The sequence below is a fragment of the Stigmatopora argus genome, chromosome 4 (assembly GCF_051989625.1).
Source record: "Stigmatopora argus isolate UIUO_Sarg chromosome 4, RoL_Sarg_1.0, whole genome shotgun sequence".
Taxonomy (NCBI): domain Eukaryota; kingdom Metazoa; phylum Chordata; class Actinopteri; order Syngnathiformes; family Syngnathidae; genus Stigmatopora; species Stigmatopora argus.
In genome coordinates, this window is record NC_135390.1 from 4535903 (window position 1) to 4556649 (window position 20747).

Sequence of the window (20747 nt, forward strand, 5' to 3'; positions counted from 1 at the left end):
CGTGTCAAACCGATTCCGCCGAGGGCCGCAGTGGGTCCTGGTCTTTGTTCCAACCGATCCAGTGCCGACATTTTAACCAATCAGGTGTCTTCTAAAATAAGTGGCACCTGACTTTAATTAACTGATTACACTTGCAAAAGGTATCCTCTTTTTGAGTTGGAATGAAAACCTACACCCACTGCGGCCCTTTGAGGACCGGTTTGACACCCCTGGCACTGTGGGTTGAAGACAAATGATCACACATACCAGACACGCACGCACGCACGCACACAACCACACAGTAGATTTAGACAGTTCTCACCCGATTTCACCACTTGTTCTTCTTGTTCTCTTTGCAAAGTAAAGTAAAAAGGAATGTATTAAGAAATATTAAAATGTAATGAAAAAAAGATAGAAGGGCTAAAAAACACGAAAAACAAGAGTGGACAGAGCTACTGCCACTGGCTGCCACGTTAACGGCGCCATCATGGGGGAAAAAAGGTTGGATTTTATTTTGTGCGCTCCATATGATTGGCTGTGCGCGGAGAAGACGAGAGTAGTGCGCAATTGCGGACGTGCGCATCTTAGAGGGAACATTGCTATGAGTGTGAGCATGAATGGTTGTTTTTTTCCTTGTGCCCTGCGATTGGCTGGCCACCAATTCAGGATGTCCCTAGCCTCTGCCCCAAAGTCAGCTGGGATAGGCTCCAGCACCCCCGTGACCCAAGTGAGGATAAAGCAGTTCAGAAAATGAGATCAGATGAGAAATTTACTAGTCGAGGCCCTGTTTATTTCCCACCAAAGCTGGAGGTAACTGCTACCAGCAGTGAAGAATACTAGTTACTTTTCTGAAAATCTTTGCAAAAAAAAGTTGCAATAAGTGATATATGAAATTCATTTATCCCTTTTTGTAACTTTTCTCCTGATTGCCTCCATCTGCTGATCCTATTTAGCTCTGTAAGTAACAGTAGGGAAGGGGCTCTCAACCGTACACAAGGAATTAACAGAGATACAATCATCATAATTAAAAAATGTTGACGTTAATCTGAATATTTATTACTAACTCAAATTCTAGCTCCATTAGATGAAATTTGCATCAGATGTTTTGTGATTAATTTATTTTTCTACAAATTAATTAGGGTGGGGGGGGGGCTAAAGAATATTTTAGGGTTGACTAAAGACCCCCTAAAATAGGTTTAGCGACTTCACTGCCAGTGATTTACTATATTAATTGAACAGCCCCGACACAAATGGCCGACAAGTGGCGACTTCCTTGCTCTTTGGCTCACTGCGTAAATCAAACATCTACGTTTATTTACATCTCTCTAAAATACAAATTATCGCCTGTTCACTCTTAGCAGTGCTATCACATTTACCGCTAGATGCCTGGTGCGCTCTGTGGTTCAATAGGGAGGAGTTTATGAACTGTCGGCCATTTTGTGTCGGTGCCATTCGCTAAACATCACTGTAATCAGGGGAGTGTCTACTTAGACATTTTTTGCTCAATTTCCGACCAATTTCAAAGGGATTGGGTTGTCAGAAACATCAGAGATGTGGTGATTTTAATGAAAAGTATAACAATACACCCTGAATCATACTGAAACTCAGAAATAAGTTAACTTTATGTCCTTGGCAGTAGTAGTAGTATACAACGAAAATATCCTCCGACGCAAGATGGCCGACACTTGCTTATGCGCTAGTTTCACTAGCAGTGACGTCAGCCCAAACGGGATATCAGCGCAAGTATAGTAGGAGGAACTTTGCGGTATTGCAACGGGATTACGCCTTCTTGATTCTTTCCCCCTTTTTGTTACAAAAACCGATTCGCCGTTAGTGTCGGGGGGAAAACGAATGTCACCAGACGGTATGTACCCTCTTTTTTTTATTTTTTTTTATTTTTTGTGGGGAGGGAGGTGTTACCTTGCTTGCTCGATGCTAATGCTATTGGTGGTTGGCAACATTAGCTGTCTCAAACTCAAGCTAATGTCTTTAGTAAGGGCAGCACAGACAGTGCTGTATACTGTTGTATTTAATTACCACAGTTTGATGTATTATATTCCGATGCATTCGTACTCTGTCTCTTAAATCAAAGCAAAGTCAAATTGAATTGTGCGGCTTTTTATGACACTATAAACATTTAGGAGAATACAAAAGCCCGTGAATAGTATAGCACCATTGGTGTTGGCTTACTATTCCGTCATGAATCATGCCATTTACTTCAGAATAATCTTTTTTTTAATTAGTTAGTTTGTATGTATGAGTTTGAGCAAAAATGGTTTTAATGTGGTAAAATTTTGTGCCTCAACTACGCCCATTAAAACTACGACCGGATGAGAGAGACTCAAAATCGGAGGAGACTTTTGAATTCCTGGGTGTAATGTAGAACTTATATTTGTTCTTCGTGTTGGAGTGTAAAGATTTAATGCGACACTTTAAAACCACAAGGATAGAGTTTAAAAACCAGAATAGCTGAAGCATAAGTCACCCAAAGCTCACCCTCCTTTACCATCTAAATATACCGCTATAAGTTCAATATTTAGTATTTAATGGATGAATGAATACGACAATTTCCTGTGTACCATTGCGATTTGAAAATGACATTTCACAAAACCCGTCATTTTTTTTCCAGGCGATTTCCTACTTGCTTTCTTATTTACCGTATTTTCACGACTATAAGGCGCACTAAAAAGTCTTAAATTTTCTCCAAAATAGACAGGGCGCCTTATAATGCGGAGCACCGTGTGTAAGCTCTAAAGCAGGGGTCCCCAAACTTTTTCCTGTGAGGGCCACGTAACTTTTCCCTTCTCTAGTGGGGGGCCGGTGTCAGTTTATAACAGAAAAAGTGTGACGATCGTAGGGGAGCTTAATTTTTTTATTGTTTTCCAGAAAGCCAGATTTTGCGGAGGGGAGAGAGAGACGGACAGAGAGGGGGGGTGGACTTTTTGCACGGCAACGCGCTCGTAACATAACGTAAACAAATTTAAATGAACTTGGATTACGATGCAGACACTCAAAAATAAGTTTAATCTAACCTTACACTAAACAGAATTCTAATTTTGTTTTAAATTTTGATACCTTTCTTCTTCCATTATGGCTCTATTTGCCCCGCCTCCACCCTGACTTTCCGATGCAACCTATCGAGGGTTGTTTGCTTTTGTACTCCCTTCAAAATATTCCGAAAATGATGCACACAAATGTCCTCACAATAGGATAACGCACAACCACTTGCCAACGAGAGAAGTAGTATATACGCCATTGGCACTTGCGACCAGAGAGACAGTGCCCATGATGTTCTTATGAGCAGCCTCTCGCGTCCGCTGTATGCTCGTATATCAAAATTTGTCTCATAACTCAAGATAAATATTTGCCCGAAATTTTACTCGTATCTCAAATTGCTCTTATGTCGGAGCACTCGTATGTTGAGGTACCACTGTAACCATTTGAGGCTCCTAATGCTTTTCAAAGTTTAGGGTTAGGTTGGGGTTTATTTTTAGAGTTAGGCTAACCCTAATGTTGCCTATTGCTTACTTGACTCCATCCAAAGCTATTCGCCTTTTCCTTCAGATGACAGTATTTACTGCCTGAACAGCGGAAGGAATGAGGCGTCTTTGTAAACAAAACCTTGTACTGTCATCTATCATCACATTGCTGTATTTTATATTAGTATCCAAATAAAAAATGTTCATAAAAATGTCAAAATTCACGCTGAAACTTGCAAGCGATAGACAGGAGATAAAAAATGGCGGAAGTCAGGGCACCGCCACCTACGTTGAAGAAGCAGCAAAATTTAGCTGTAGAAGAATGAGGCACCGAATAATATAAAAGGCAGAGAAGAATGACTTTTTGCCTTTTCCTGTTTTGTCCGGATTGGATTTCATATCACGCACATCACTTCGTGGAGGAAGTCGACGTCTTGCCTTTTCCTGTTTTGATTGGATTGGATTTCGCATCGCGCACTCACCTCGTAGAGCAGGGGTAGGGAACCTATGGTTCGGGAGGCATATGTGGCTCTTTTGATATGTGCATGTGGCTCACCGCTAACCTGTGAGCTAAAATATGGAAACCGTTGGTGAGAGAGCTGAGACCTAAACGCACCAATAGGAGCGTCACTCTCGACACTCTCTGGCGCCGCGTTAAACATTTTATTTTCATTAGACTCTTCTGCATGCATACTCCCATTGATACTTATTGATTAGCAACAGTGCGACAATGTTGTCAGAGTCTTTTTGTAATTTAAAAGTGATGAAAGTTCTAAGGAGGGCACAGATTTTTATGTATTTTTACTTTTAAGTTCTGCTCTCAAGTATAGCAACGCTGTAAGTCTTGTACACATATAAGCCGCATCCTTGATTCAGTCATAATTTTTTTTAGTTACAAATACGGCTTATATACGAGAAAATACGGTATTTTATGAAAGGTTAAAGCAAAAAAATCCCAATTAGTGGATACTTGACATGCTCTTATTTTCTATTTGATGTCCGGCGCTTTCAGTTCTGTTTGCGAAGAAGAAATACCAGCAAGCTTACTTCATTTCCTTCTCACTTTAGTAAAGTGAGGCAAAGCCTGAAAGGGCTGGGGATTGGCCGCTACTCGTTGAGCTGGAGACTACGTAGCCATTGTTTTTTTCCCCTCATTTTATCCCAGTCATTTTCTTGCATCTGTTTGTGAAGTGACCTGTCTGTCAATACTGCGTTTGTTGTTAGAATAATACCGTAATTTATTGCACATGTTCACGTTATACATTAGTTGTGTAACATGTTAAGCCCAACTTATAAGTACAATACATACAATCCATTTTACAACCAAAAGAAATTGTGCCTTCTTGTAAATGTACACTGCATGATAATGGAAATATGAATGCATTTCAATGTTACTATAATACAACAGTTAACTCACAGTTTAGTAAAGTGTTTGGGGTTGTTGAGGTCAAAGTCATTTGATGATTTATTTATTTTTTTGTAAAGCAAAATTGTTAGACTAGAGATTAGAATTAGACCTTGCTTCAAATACCGTATTTTCACGACTATAAGGCGCACTAAAAAGTCTTAAATTTTCTCCAAAATAGACAGGGCGCCCTATAATGCGAAGCGCCGTATGTATGCCCCGAGTTCCAAGTTCTGACTGAGCACTTCTGGCTGACACGCTTAATATATAGAGATAAGGCGGATGTGGGTGGGGTCAGGCATGTGGAGGGTGTGTGTGTAAGAAGACGCTAAAGGCACGCCCCTACCAGGTACCCGTATAGTGTGGGCATGTGCTTTATTGCAAAACAATTTCGGTTTGGTTTCTAAGGCCCACCGAAAATGAATAATACAAATAGACACGCTTACGAAGCTCAGTTCAAACTTCAAGCCATCAATTATGCAGGGGAACATGGGAATAGAGCAGCCGCGAGGGAATTTTAGATCAACGAATCCATGGTTAGCAAATGGAGGAAGCATTTGAACTAGCTTCGCCAAGTCAAGAAGAAGCTGAGTTGATTTGCGACTCGAAGCGTGCCCATCTCACAGCAGCGATGAAAAACCATGTCACGAAAATGAACTCTGAGCTCGCCGTCATTCCCGGAGGCTTAACTAAAGAACTCCAACCGCTGGACATCGGCATCAACCGGGCGTTCAAAGCAAAGTTGCGAGCGGGATGGGAACAATGGATGATAGGTGGCGAACACAGCTTTAGGAAGAGTTACGCCACTATTTGCAAATGGATTGTGGCCGCTTGGACTAATGTGTCTGCTTGCACTGTTGTTCGAGCTTTTGCCAAAGCCAGCATCATTTCTGTGTAGCCACATGGCAATGTGAGTGACTCCGACAACGAAGAGAGGGAACCTGGCATTTTTGATGAATCATTTGGAGAATTGTTCAATTCGGACACAGAAAATGAGGACTTTGATGGATTTGTGGGTGATGATTGATAAAAAAAAAACGTGAGTACATTGTGAAATGGCTAAATAAAGTACAACCAAACTCAGTTTTGCTTCCGTTGCCTTTTTAAAAGTGTTTTTAGCCTCTGTCCGTATGTTTAAGCTGGTGTATGTTTTGCCATGCCTGGCTGCGTTTATTAGTGCGGTGCGCCTTGTGTGTGTGTGTCAAATACAGAAATAGCACTTGTTACTGAGACTGCGCCTTTAAATGCGGTGCGCCTTTAAATGCGGTGCGCCATATAGTCATGAAAATACGGTACTAGAGTCGAGAAATAAATCACCATTGCGCTTTTTGCTGTTAAGTAAATTGCACACAGAGTAAAAAAGAGAACAGTTCCAAGTTACTAGTGTAGACCAAAACTTTCCACCAAAGGTAAAGCTCTCTGAGACTGATTACAGTGGTACCTCGACATACGAGCGTAATCCGTTCCGAGACTGAGATCGTATGACGAGGTTCTCGTAACTCGAGCGGATGTTTCCCATTGAAATGAATGGAAAAAAAATTAATTCGTTCCAGCCCTCCGAAAAAACACCAAAAACAGGATATTGGATTGGAAAAATGTTTTATTTCTTCTAATTCCCCATCTATTAACAAAGTAACACATAACTAGTGGTTTAATAGAAATAGTATTTAATCTAACTAAAATTGGGCGGATTTCGCCGAGGGGAGAGGGGCACAAAAGGGGCGGGGGGCTTCGTTTTTTTTTCTCCACACAACGCACTCGTAAACGAAACAAACACTCCACCCTCATGTTCGCTATCGTTGGGCTGTTTGCTGTCGTACTATTCCCTTCAAAATATTCCGAAAATGATGCACACAAATGTCCTCACAATCGGATAACGCACGACCACTTGCCAACGAGCAGCAGTCTTTTATCAGCGATCGCTCCGCTGCTCATGGGAGCTTCGGGGGCACTGGCTAGCGGCTCCTTTTAGCTTGTAGCATCTGTGGTCGCATCCCCTCGAACGGCGAATATGATAGAGTTGCTACCGGGGATGCTGTTGCGAGCCAGTGCCCCTGATGTTCTTATGAGCAGCCAACGAGAAGTAATATAATACTCCTCGTATTAGATAAAAATAACAGGAAATGCAGCAGCTGAGCGTACCCACGTATTGATTGTGGGTAAAGTTTTATTCTGAGTGCCATTGCCTGTCGGCGTTGTGTGCACGAGTATACTTCATTACCCAGAAAGCCCTCTTTTCCCCGCGCATGCGCGTTGTGCGTTTCCTGGTCTGAATAACTCATCCGGTGCTCGTAAATATTGTTATACACGAAATATATGCAAAAAAAATGCCATGGTCACCTGGCTTGGTCGCATCACGAAATTTTGACCGCATCACGGGCGAATTATTCGATCGAAATTTCCCTTGTAAGACGAGCATTTTGTATGACGAGCGGTCGTATGACGAGGTACCACTGTATTTCATGCTTAATATCGATTGTTATCATAAACATTTTCTTCGCACTACGCTTCGTTGCACCTGCTTGCCTTGGATCCATTGTTTTTCCCTTAAATCTCCACTGACTGAACGCAAAAAAATCAGTGCTCCACCCAGTGCTCGTAGATATCTTTACAGGAGGGAGATGTGGCGAGAAAGACAGTGGGCAAAATTTTACTTGTATCTCAAATTTCTCGTATGTTGGGGCACTTGTATGTCAAGGTATTACGATATTCATTCATTTATTTTCTGAACCCCCTATCCTCACAAGGGTTGCTGAGGGTGCTGAAGCCTATCCCAGCTAACAATGGGCACCAGGCAGGGGACACCCTGAATTGGTGGCCAGCCAATCGCAGGGCACAAGGAGACGAACAACCATTCACGCTCACACTCATACCAAGGCCTACCTGTGTTTGGAATGTGGGAGGAAACCGGAGTACCCGGAGGAAACCCACGCAGGCCAAGAGGATAACATGAAAACTCCACACAGGTGGACCGACCTGGATTCGAACCCAGGACCCCAAAACTGTGAGGCCGAAGTGCAAACCTCTCATCCGCCGGGCAACAGTTCATAAAAAAATACCTTACAATAATCTTAATGTATAATTGAAAAGAAAAATGTTTGACCAGCCAACAAAACCGCTAACGCAAAGTTTAAATTCCCCCCCCCTCCCCAATCACTAAGACTAGTCGTGTCATTTCCGAAATCTGAAACACTATCCTCTGTCCTGGATGGCCAATAATCAGGGCATCACTTTTCTTACAGTAAGAAGCAAAACGTTACTGGGCTAAGAATTGCTAACTTAAATATAATTAGTGTCTTATTTACATGAGCTATTAATAGAAATTGGACAAAAATGTTTTGCGTGATGATTTCAATCATAATGTACGCTATGAGTTCATGTACATTTAAGATAGTATTTATTAACACTGTTTTGCTTATCACTCCTCTTTTTATTTATTTCTCGTTAGGTTTTATTGCCGCTGTCTTGGAAGTCACCACTTAGCCACAATCATTTGACATATAAATGCAACCGTGAGGTAGATGAGGAGAAGTTGTCATGTCTTGAGTACAGAAGATCCCTCTGGAGCCCTCTGCTTCCACCCTGGACTACCTTACCCCTCCCCCATCCATCCCCTTAACGCTTCTCCTGCCCTGTGCTACTTAGAGAACTCACTGCCAATGTGAGGAAGGATCAAGCTTCCCTACCGTGGCTCCTCACTGGCCCACACTGCTGGAGGAGATGAGCCTACCTAAGCACCATCAGTTTGCTAATAGTAGTGTCAAGGTAATGGGCTCTGACAGGGATCGCCAATCCACGGCCTCCTCCATTTCCCTGTCCTCCATGAAGAAGGCTCCTAAGAAAAGGCGTTTATCCCTGGCCTCTCTATTTCAATGGAGAGGACGAGAGTCCAAATCAGTACGGAGAAAGTCTCGAGAGTTCCAAAACCCTGGTCCAGGTGGGCTTTCAGGCGTCGATGGCATAGCTAGCATTGAGAGCATCCATTCGGAGATGTGTTATGATAAGAACTCTGCCTTCTCCACTGTGGTTGGGAATGTGGCTCTCTCACCTGCTTTTTTTGGTGCCTCCAACTCATCTGCCTCAGGACCCTGTATGTCTGCCTCCACCCCTTCTTCTTCAAAGCTGGTCGGTGGAGTGGGGTCAGAGCTTTTGGAGTGCCCCCTGTGCCTTCTGCACCACTCTAAGGAGAGTTTCCCTGACATCATGACCTGTCAGCACCGGTCTTGCATTGACTGCTTACGTCAGTACCTGCGCATTGAAATATCTGAGTCGCGTGTCAACATCTGTTGCCCTGAGTGCTCGGAGGGTTTTAACCCACATGACATCTGCATGATTCTTGGTGACCGGGGTCTGATGGAGAAATATGAAGAGTTTATGCTTAGAAGGTGGTTAGTGGCTGACCCTGACTGCCGTTGGTGTCCTGCACCTGATTGCGGGTAAGTTCTTTTCTCTTTATAGGGCACTTTTAGGCCACTTTGGTGTGAAGGGCTCTATTGTAATTCTAAGTATTTTTTATTTTATTTTATTCATGGAAAGCAGTCACCTTTTTGGAGGCCTTAACATATTCAAATGTTCATCCACATTTACCATATCTTTTACTGTTTGCAGAAAAATCGTTAAAAAAATGGCTCAACGGCAAAATTGGGTCGCTCTCCCCTTTTTAACGTGGAGCTACAAAAATCGGTAGACCAACACTTTGTGCCAAACATCCAAACTCAACACAGGTGGACTGACCTGGATTTGATCCCAGGACCCCAGAGCTGTGAGGCCGACGTGCTAACCACTCGTGCCGCCAGGCCGCCTAAATTTCATTCATAGACATCAAAATAAATTTTGTTAAGCATTGTCTTGCGTTTTGGCGTTTCATCTTTGTCACATCGCAGTTCCGTGCATGTCAAGTCTAATTTGTGCGCATCTAAGCCGTATCCTCGATTCAGTCATAATTTTTTTTAGGGGAAAATACTAGCGTATAAGACAATTCCTTTTGATAGCTCTATTTGACTGGGCAGTATATAATGTTATTTTTCTGGTCTATTTTTTTAGGTATGCAGTTATTGCTTTTGGTTGTGCTAGCTGTCCCAAAATCACATGTGGGAGGGAGAGTTGTGGTACGGAGTTCTGTTATCTTTGTAAGCAGCTGTGGCACCCCAACCAAACCTGTGATGCAGCACGACAACAGAGAGCCCAAACCCTTCACCTGAGAACAATACGCTCGTCATCTCTTAGCTCCAGTCAAGAAAGCGGAGCCACAGGTTAGCTAACACGACAGACAAACATCTGTAAGGGCTGTCCAGCAACATATCAATATAATTTACAATATAATATTCCATTTTCAAATACAATTCAATTTTCGTATGACACAGACAACCCAAGGAAAGAGAAATTCTGTTTCTAAATGATTTTATTTACCAAGGCAGAAATAATTACAAATATATTTGGCCCTCTGTGAAAAAGTAATTGCCCTCCTTTGTTAAATCACAAAATAACTGTGACTAATCACCATTGTAGGACGGCTGAGTTCAATTTCACAGGCCACACCCACACCAGATTTCCACCAAATGTGTGGAATCAAGAAAACACTTAAATAGAATGTGTCAGACAAAGTGAAGTAAAATTGGTTTGATGGTCTAAAACCAAAGCTGCCTCGTATTGTAGAGATTCACTCGCCTGACTTCGGTGTGGGCAGGCGCGGGCTCAATTCCCGCTGTTGGCAGTATGATTGGGAGTGCGGATGGTCGTTTGTCTCTGTGTTCCCTACTGCCTACTGGCGACCAGTCTAGGGTGTAGTCTGCCTTTTGCCCGAAGACAGCTGGGTTAGGCTCCAGCAACCCCTTGGAGGATGGGCGGTGTGGAGAATGAATGAATGGTCTAAAACCTTTGTGTGTGATAAATATGCAAGAAACACAGAAATCAGGAAGGGGGCAAATATCTTTTCACGGCACTGTATCCTCACAAAATGAATCCTATTTTCTTACACATTTCGTTTCCAGGTTGCTGGTCAGCCCCCGATTTGCACAAGTCTCGTGCAATGCAATACATCACACGTCTTTAGATTTGTGCTCTAAGCCATATTTTCCTGAAATGTTTGCTATTTAGCAGCACGGTGGTTGGCGCGGTAGCACATCTTCCAAGAGATGACTTCCAGAATAGAGTTTGCATGTTTTTCCGCTACCTCCATGGATTTTTTCCCCAAATACTCGGGCTTCCTTTCAGATCCCCAAAATATGCATTGTAGGTTATTGGAACATCAACACCAATTCTCCTTTAGGTGTGTACACAAAGCTGTGTTGTTTATGCTTGTTCTGTTCAGCATGTTCTCAGCTCCAACGGCGTCGCGAATGCGTTTTTTTCTGTTTTTGTTCTTGCTTTTAGTTTTTTTATGCTTAAAAACTAGCTATTGTCCAGCTGCTTAAACACAGAAAATGGGAATCGGTGAGTATTTTTAAGCTGAACCCCTTTAATGTGCTACATAGAAGTTTGGTGTACTCCCATTGTTTTTTATTGGGTTGTTTATTCAGAGAGCAGCTGGACAACAAAAGGTTTAGAAGGGACGGAGAGAAAGAAAGAATAGTGATACAAAAAAGAAATGAATATATGAACTACATAATAAAAGGAGCTTTGCTGTCTACTTCTACTAAGACAGGGGTCGGCGACCCAAAATGTTGAAATAGCCATATTAGACGAAACAAACAAACAAAAAACAAATATGTCTGGAGTTGCAAAAAAATTGAAAAGCCTTGTATCAGCCGTATAATTAAGGCAACACATGCATGTATTTATATTTGCCTACTATCAAAATGACTGAATTGGCTGCAAATACAACATGAGCATTCTTGATTAAATGTTTATTTTCCAGGCAAAGCATTCTGTAGATAACGACACACCACATGACTGCTCTGTTGTATGATGCTGCCTCAAGTTTAAATTTATTACAATATTAATGAATTATGTTTCATTGCATTGATAAAATCAAGAATGCAATAAAGAAATCCGATTTTTGATGTCGTTTTTATTCGGAGAATTCGACAAAACCACAACAAAATGGAACTTGTACAACGTGCCTCTCCGCCATCTGTGAATGGTTTTCCAAGCTTTATTATCACATGGGTTGCAACAGAACTTTGTTTGGAGATGCAACCCACTTCTTAAATCTATTTTTGCGCTCTATTTTCTCCTGCCAGCAGACATCCTTTACGCCTTTTTCTTTGTTTTTTGACAACTTCTTGGCAATGAATGCAAACGATTCCCCTTGGGATCCATGGCCCATTACACAGTTGCCGGTTTGTTTAGAACAATGACCTGCCTACCATTCGCCCTGCTATTAGAAACGTGTGTCGCAGGCTATGATGCAACTCATTGTTGACAGAAATGTTGAAATTTCAGATTTATTCTACACGCTCTTACAGCATTGGAAAATGTAAACAATGTTTATATCATGTTTGTCCTACAGAAACCATATTACAATATAAATGATATTTCTCTAGGGAGCCATTACGGCAGCATTAAAGAGATGCATGCGGCTCCAGAACCTATGGTTGCCGACCCCAGACCAAGGGCACACTGTGGGTAGGGGATATTGAGTTAATGAAAGAAAGGAAGAAATCCTGCAATGTGTTAATTGGCACCTAAGGATGTGCAAAACCACCCCTTAACGTGTGTGTTAGTCGTGTGGAAAATAAACTGCAGTGCTGGAGCTGAGGGAAGCCAGACACCGCCCAAGCCTCTTCAAAATAAGTGGGATATATAATGTTTGGTCTGTTTCCAAAGTGTATATAACCTTAAGGGTATCAAAATATTGATGTTCCACCAAGTTATGTTTGTTTGATTCGTATTATGATTTTTCTATCCCAGTTTAAAAACAAAAATTCTGATTGTATTCATTTTCTTTTGGTTTGTGCTGCCCACAGCTGATGATATTAAGCCATGCCCACGGTGTGCTGCTTACATTATCAAAATGAATGACGGAAGCTGTAACCACATGACCTGTGCTGTCTGCGGTTGTGAGTTCTGCTGGCTTTGTATGAAAGAGATCTCAGACTTGCATTACTTGAGGTTAGTAACGGCAAACTTAGGACCACTTATATACTTGATTTTTGTTGTTGTTGGGTGAACTTCCTAGATATGTGCAATATTACAATACAGTAGGGCTGGGCAAATTAACAAGTTAATTCACTGTCATTCACATAGATAATTATATATGAACAGCGTATTAAGATCAGAGCCAGCAAAGAAGTAGCTGAAGCACTGCCATCCATTCATTAAAAAAAGGACAATGTATGTGTAGTGATTTTACTAAATAAGACTGAAAACCACCTAAAAATGTTGTTTTGCTTCACTTACCTACTTATATTCATGTTTTATTTTCATGGTCCCACAAGCCTCCGTCATCCATGCCGCTTTATGCAAATGCAGGTTTCAACTGTTATAGCTTTGGTAAATTCTCCAGCACTAAAAATGTTACATTCCGTTGACACAGCTGTTGGGAGTATCGCTGTGAGGTCATTGGCGAACAACAAAAAACGGGCAAAAATTATTGGAAAAACCTTTGCTGTAATCGGTCTGTTCTTGAGGCAATAATCCATGTTTTGTTGGTGAATTTAGTCATTTGAATGTACTGCCATGAATTCACAGATTAAACCAGGATTTTCACACATAGCTAGGTCGAAACTAAATACTTTAAGGCCTGGAGGAAGTACATCATTTATGAAAATATTTGCCTACTTGTGAGAGAGTACCATATTTGAGTTCTGCTTCATCTAAAAAAACATTTGGGATACACTGAAAATGCCCTTGTTTATTACCCCCCTACGTTGGTACGAAACTTATACAAGTTTATTTTGTTTTCCACTTTTAAGGTAACCTATGATAATGACAACTCAATAAAAATATTTCACTTTTTTTTGTGAAAACTGCAAAATTAAAGAAAGAGATACTGTTTCCAGTTAAAGTTGACAGGTCAAATATTTCTTTACGCCAAAGAACTAAGAAAGAGCTATATATGATTTACAGGAAAGCAAACTCCTCATCTATTTTTTGTTTTGTTTACAGTCCGTCAGGCTGTACCTTTTGGGGGAAGAAACCATGGAGCAGAAAGAAGAAGATTCTCTGGCAATTGGGAACACTTGTTGGTGCCCCTGTTGGCATTGCACTGATCGCTGGCATAGCTATCCCTGCCATGGTCGTTGGCATTCCTGTCTATGTGGGAAGAAAAGTGAGATAGCAGAAATTTACATGAACTGATTTGAAAAATGTGACGTTTCACTGCTAATTATGTGAAAAAGAGTTCAAATAAGTTTAAAAGTCAGACCATTTTCTAAATGACGCTATACTGTATATCTTGTACACTGATTTTTCAGTCTTCATTTTGTAACGTATTTTCTGAACCGAGATTACTTTTATAACACAGGATTGTCACGTTGCATTCTCTCTAATTAATACGATTTATCTTGATTTTCCTCAGATTCACAATCGCTACAAAGGTAAAGATATGAGCAAACACAAGCGGAATCTCGTGATTGCAGGTGGCGTGACGCTTTCTGTCATTGTGTCTCCAGTGGTTGCAGCAGTCACTGTTGGTTAGTACATACTTCTGTTTCTTATGTTCTGTTCTTCCTTCTTTGACTTTACTAAGTTGAGTAGTTGGGGCGCCAAAACAAGTTGGATAAAACCTCTTTAAGGCCAAATGACTCACTCTTTTATTACTCATAAATCTGGAAAGATAAAGGTGATAGGAATAACTGATTTTTTTATACCCAGTCTTGTTGGTACTTTTTTAACATGGCATTGTGTGTCTCTTTTTCTGTTGTTGGTTTTTAGGCATTGGAGTTCCCATTATGCTCGCGTATGTTTATGGTGTAGTGCCTATATCGTTGTGCCGGAGTGGGGGCTGTGGTGTTTCCACGGGCAAGGGAAAAGGTGTTCGAATTGAGTTTGATGATGAGAATGACATGAACGTCGCCACTGGGACAGCAGCCACTGGTAAATCCTGGTCACAACTCACCATTCCATCTAACCTGCAAACCATAAACATTATAATTTGAATTATGTTACAAAGAAATTACAGAAGGCCGATAGAAAATATATTACCCATACTGGCATGGACATAGTGAATGTCGCACTCTTAACATTTTACCATTTAATTTTTTTTAAAAATAATAAATAAATAACACGACGCCAATCACAGGCCCTATACAAAGTTAAGAGACAATAGCTTGCGAGGAGCAGCTCTTTTATGGGCCCATCCCGAGGTTCTCCACCAATCTCTACTGGAGGGCCTGTGGAGACAACTCATTTGGGCCACTTTTATTTTGGATGTTGTTCTTTTCAGTCACAACTTAAAGCTTCCTCTCAACAGACTGATATAGAGTCCGTATCCCACAGACGTCATAACAATTGGAGCTGGTAAAACTCGCTCCATTTTTCCATCACTCGACCCCAGGATACTTCAACTTCTCAACTTAGGGCAGGAACTGATTCCTGACCTATAGAGAACATTCTACCTTTTTCCAACTGATGCAATCAAAGATGAAGCCACCAGAACCACAATGGTTGTGAATTGCACAGATACATGCAGTGCTGAAGCCACCAATCTGGAGCCTCTAAATGTTGCAGCTGTTCTTCAAAATGTTGTCTATAAAGGTTTTGGACAGAATTGGAATGGAATAAACTTTAGTAAACTAGGATCCAGGGCACAAAAACCTCTGGAAAATTCACTCCAAGGATAGATGGAGCACATAAACACCTCCCCCATGATACGCTTATGACTCACATATATTTGCCCCCTTGCTTGCCTGACAAGGAATTCTGTATATTTTGTGACTTTGTTAATGTTGAGGCCAAAGCCGGATAATTGTACCTATTTTCTTTCCAAGATCCAAGTACATATCTATGAAAATTTTTCAAGATCAAAGTCTAATTTGGTTACAATCTGTCTAATCCACATTTACTTTACCGATGATATTTGTAGATTCAACATCTGTAGCAGACACAAGAAATAATCCAAGTATCAGTGAAGGCAGTGTTGGGGGTCTCACAGGCAGTTTGAGTGCCAGTGGCAGCCAAATGGACAGACTCGGGGCCATCAGGGACAATCTCAGTGAGACAGCATCCACCATGGCCCTTGCCGGAGCCAGCATCACTGGCAGTCTCTCTGGCAGCGCTATGGTCCATTACTTAAGCAGGTATGTCCACACACGCTGCAGGTTTTTATTTCACTGTTACGGCTTTGTCAAAACGATTCTCCGACACGATGACAGGTTGGAAGTGCAAGCTGATGTGCAAAAGGACCTCTGCAGTCTTAGTGGTGACTCTGCTACTGTCAGCCTTGGAACAATCAGCGACAATGCAAGCACTAAAGCCATGGCCGGATCGATTCTAAATGCTCACATCCCCCTTGAAAGGTAAAAATACAAATGCTTTGTACTGTCATCCTTCACCACTTCGCGGCTTCAGTACATCGTTTTTTTTTTTCATCATCTCATTTTCTGAACCGCCTTATCCTCATTATGGTCGTGGGGGGTGCTGGAGCCTACCCCAGCTGACTCCGGGCCAGAGGTGGGGGACGCCCTGGTCGGTGGCCAGCCGATCGCAGGGCACAAGGAGATGGACAACCATGCACACTCACACAATTACCTATATAAAGTATAATAAAAGTTCATAAAAATGTCAAAATTCATGCTGAAAAAATGGCGGAAGTTAGGGCTCTGCATCTTTGGCGCTGAAGAAGCGATATTTCACCGAGAGAGGAAGAATGACACGCCAAATAATATAAAAGGCAGAGAAGGACTAAGTCTTGCGTTTTCCTGTTTTATTGCGAGGGAATTTCGCATCGTGCAAATCACCTGTGGAGAAAGACTACCCCGACCGAGCCTTTTCCAACTTTTTTGAATTTTGAGTCGCTGTTGAAAATGACTCCTAAGCATCCTGGGCCGTCTAAGCCATCCAATAAGCCCAAGAAAAAACTATACATGATGACATTGACCGAAAAAGTGACGTTCCTAGTTATGCTAAAGGAGTAGCACACCATTGTAGCATAAATGAATTTACTGCGCGTTATACCAAGAAAAAAAAGCGAACATTCGGAAAACGGACACAATATCCTTTTCCAAGGACACCAAGCGAGTGCTATCCACTAGGAATATAAATTCATTACCAGCGTAATGAGGGTTTTACGCCGTAGATCAGGACGTGAAGCTGGCATGATGCGAGAATGTCAGCACACTGCTTGAAAGCCACTCATGAATCCCCCCTCCCCTCCAACCAATATGGACCTCGTCAAAATGATGCCATCGGGGAGTGAGGAAGAAGAGGCAGCGGACAACGACGAGGATGAATAACGTGGTCTACCTTTAAGACATCTTCTGGGGATCTTCAATATGGTAGGCAGTTTGCAACAATGGGTCCAGGGGATTGATGACAACATGGTCGGAGCCATGGAATTTGGCAATCGTCTTGACAGTATCATGTCCTTGTACTAAACCATATTTGTACAAGAAAAGAAACTGCGGTAGCCATGTTCCTTGTGTGCCAAAAACATTTCGCAAAAAGAAGCTCCTCCTGTTGCCTCTAAGGCCTCCCTTGAAGATTTCATTGATGATCCAATGCGTGCCTTTCAAATCTGCTGAAGAGGACTTGGAATAAAGCTCCCAATAACCTGTTTAAAAAAAGAAAATTATATCAAGCAGAGAGGAATTCTTTTCATTGTGAGTACAGTACTTAAATCAGTGTTTCTTAACCTGTGTTCGATCGAACCCTAGGGGTTCGGTGTCTCAGTCTTAGGGGTTTGGTGGAGCCTCTGCCACGGAGGTCAAGACACATCGACTCATGTCTATTCACGATAACATGCCCCGCTTGACCATCACTGGCTGCAGATGTGACATTGCTTGGCCAATCAGTGCTGCGAGGAATTTATATATGTTGAATTTGAAAAATAAATCACATTTTATTTTACACTTAAGTAGGGTTCGGTGAATGCGCATATGAAACTGGTGGGCTTCGGTAGCTCCAACAAGGTTAAGAACCACTGACTTAAAGTATTTACAGGTTATATTTAGATGTTAATACATTACAGTCTTCATATGCATATATAAATGTAATATTTAATAAATACATGTCTTGATAATTTTACTTGTATTTTTGTATAGGTGTGAAAACATAGTATGGTTATAATAATAGCATACCTGTCAACCTCTGCCGATAACTGCCCTTATAAATGATTATGATTCCCCTTACAAACCCCAAAAAAACCTTACAAACACCGTACGACTCGTATGGTGTTTGTAAGGTTTTTGGGGGGTTTGTAAGGGGAATCATAATCATTTATAAGGGGAGTTATCGGCAGAGGTTGACAGGTATGTAATAGGGATGCTCCTACTTTGTTTTACGATTATCGCAGCCATGCCTGGTCTACATCATCCGCGATATTCGAGTGATTACTGAGTGTCTCTTTAGCAGAAAGTCCTCTAAGATATTTAGCTGTTTGGTAGATGGTGTGCCAAATCAATAATCAATGCATGTCTTGTGCTTATTTTCTGTCCTTAGAGATGGCAACAATATGGAAATTCAGGTGGACATTGAATCCAAACCAGCCAAAGTGCGGACCCACAGCGGAAGCAGCAGTGTGGACGATGGCACTCACACGAACCGCTGCGGTTGGACATGCTCCCCGAACGATTCTGTGGCCTTGGAGCATCGCATAACATCTGCCAAGTGTCCATCTTCCACCAATTTGGGAGGCAAAAAGAGCAAAGGCAAACTGCACAAGAAGGCGGACAGAGGCACAAAGATCAACGATACAAGGGAGGACATGGACGCTGAGCTTTTGGAGCAGCGTAGCAACAAATCTTTGAACTTTGACTCCCCTCTGAGTGGCAGCTTGCCATCCGTTTCGGACTCCCACTCCAGCCAGTTTTCTGAGTTGAGCGGCTCGGATCTGGAGGCCGGGAAGACATTGTGCGGCCATGTCTCCGCCGGAGGCGACTACCACGGACGCTTCGCAGTCGTCAGCCCCTTGCCCGAGGTGGAAAATGACTGGCTGGAGACCTGCCCCACCTCACGGATCCCGGGGCGGGTTCTCCGCTTGCCTACATCCTCCCCAGCTCACGCCGCAGAGCTCTCACCTTTCCGCCATCTGACAGAGGAGAATATCAGCTTGGTGTGCTCCACTGAGAGGGAGTTTCATAGATGCGCCGCACATCTTATAAAAGAGACGAACAACAATCACCACTCTCCAGAACATACCACTCAAACCCAGCACAGGAATCCTTGTATACAGACTGACATATAAAAAATATCAATACCACAAGTGCTCCATAAATGCTCCGTTTTGTCCATCATTTCATCATTCATGTAACAATCTCATTAAACCTGTAGTTCACTAAAAACACCTTGGATTCAAAGCCTTGCACCTCAAATGAGTGCAAACTGCCTTCTCATCATTGGTGGAAACCATTGTACTTTTTGGTCTCAAGGTTTTGAGATTAAACCACTCTGTTAGTTTTGGTCCCATTTGTCTGTTATACCTGTGAGGAGATGAACGTCAATTGGGGGCTTCTCTGGAAGCTGCGATTGACAACAAAATTATCATTTTTTTGAACTGGTCATTTGTATGGAAAAATGTTTATAAGTGCTTGGTCTTACCTCACACGGTAACAAGAATGTTTGATATCTGTTTTGTTAACTCATGGTGCCTTTAAAAGCAGCTTGTGTTCTCTGTCTCTCACTCACCAGATTCCACTGTGTCTTACAAAACCTCCCCTTCAGACTATACTAAAGAATGTTGGGGAAGCTAATAAACCGACATATTGAGTGAGGTACAGTCAACATGGTAATCAATACTTTGCAATTGCCTACCAAAGACAACACTCAGGCACCTGTTAATCTTTGACATGTTGCCAGTATACACACTGCATTTTTTTAAAAAACAAAGAATCGTCCAGAAATATTAATATTTCATACACACTTTAATAATCGAGGACACAGCAGCCAAAGGCACCTGCACTGTTACCTGTTTTTATAGATATTAATGTCGCTAAATAAGATTCATAGACATACTGCATACTGTAAAGAGTTATCTTCCCTGAATCCCCTCGTTAACGTTATGTTGCAAATCGGTGCTAGCACACAGATTTTGGGGAAAGAGGTTATTTTGTACAGATAAGCGTCTGCTGTGGCTGCAATTAAATGGATTTGGATGCATGTATGTTGCCATTGGTTAAAGGATAATCCTATGCTGAAGGTGTTTTGTTTCTGTATCACCAAAAATTGCCCAGACTTTACACACTAGTGCCAGATGGATTTGTGGAGGCTATTTGTGTATTCATTTGCTTTATCAAATGCGTGTAAATGCAGATCAAAATTAAAAAATGTTTGGTTCTCATCTTTACTCATGAACTGCTCTTCCTAAATCCATAAATAGTATTTGTCTGAATGTTTTTACTGGTCCACTTTTGGTGACGTGTTGGTCTTTTTTGTTAGCAACACTTTTTTTTTTCATTTGCTCAAAGCAGTCTTCAGTATGATGTTTTGTCCAAAACAACAGGATAGGCTACTTACCAGGTGGTCCACGTCCTATTTTAATCCACTCAGCTCACCTCCTGGTCAGACGAAAACAGAGGCTTAAATCAGTAGAGTTCGTGTTGCGAAGAATGGTAAATATGTGTTGTGTAGGGAATTGCTCCATTTCATTTCTTGGAAAAACACAAAAATGCCAGCCGTCACAGCAACGAAACTAAACGGATGCCTTCTACTACTTCACTTGAGTTTGATTTATTTAATAAGGGACTTTGTGGAATAGCACCACCAATTTTGTTATACGCAGCTCTGTATGATAATAAAGGCTTTTGATTGATTGATTTTACAGCATATATTAATGAACATATTTATAT

At 41.7% G+C, this 20747-nt stretch overlaps 1 protein-coding gene across 2 annotated transcripts; it reads left to right on the forward strand.

Annotated features, from left to right (window-relative positions):
- The first annotated feature begins 1676 nt into the window (after positions 1–1676).
- Positions 1677–20245, forward strand: rnf19a (ring finger protein 19A, RBR E3 ubiquitin protein ligase). 2 transcript variants are annotated; one of them, XM_077599622.1, is made up of 10 exons: positions 1677–1843; positions 8312–9299; positions 9907–10115; positions 12771–12915; positions 13912–14074; positions 14324–14438; positions 14680–14841; positions 15830–16043; positions 16119–16262; positions 18403–20245. In XM_077599622.1, the coding sequence occupies exons 2-10, from the start codon at positions 8584–8586 to the stop codon at positions 19145–19147; spliced, it is 2613 nt and encodes an 870-aa protein (XP_077455748.1). In that variant the 5' UTR covers positions 1677–1843; positions 8312–8583; the 3' UTR covers positions 19148–20245. The 2 variants fall into 2 exon arrangements, with proteins under 2 accessions (XP_077455748.1, XP_077455747.1); XM_077599621.1 differs by having other exon boundaries at positions 15830–16262.
- The last annotated feature ends 502 nt before the right edge of the window (positions 20246–20747 follow it).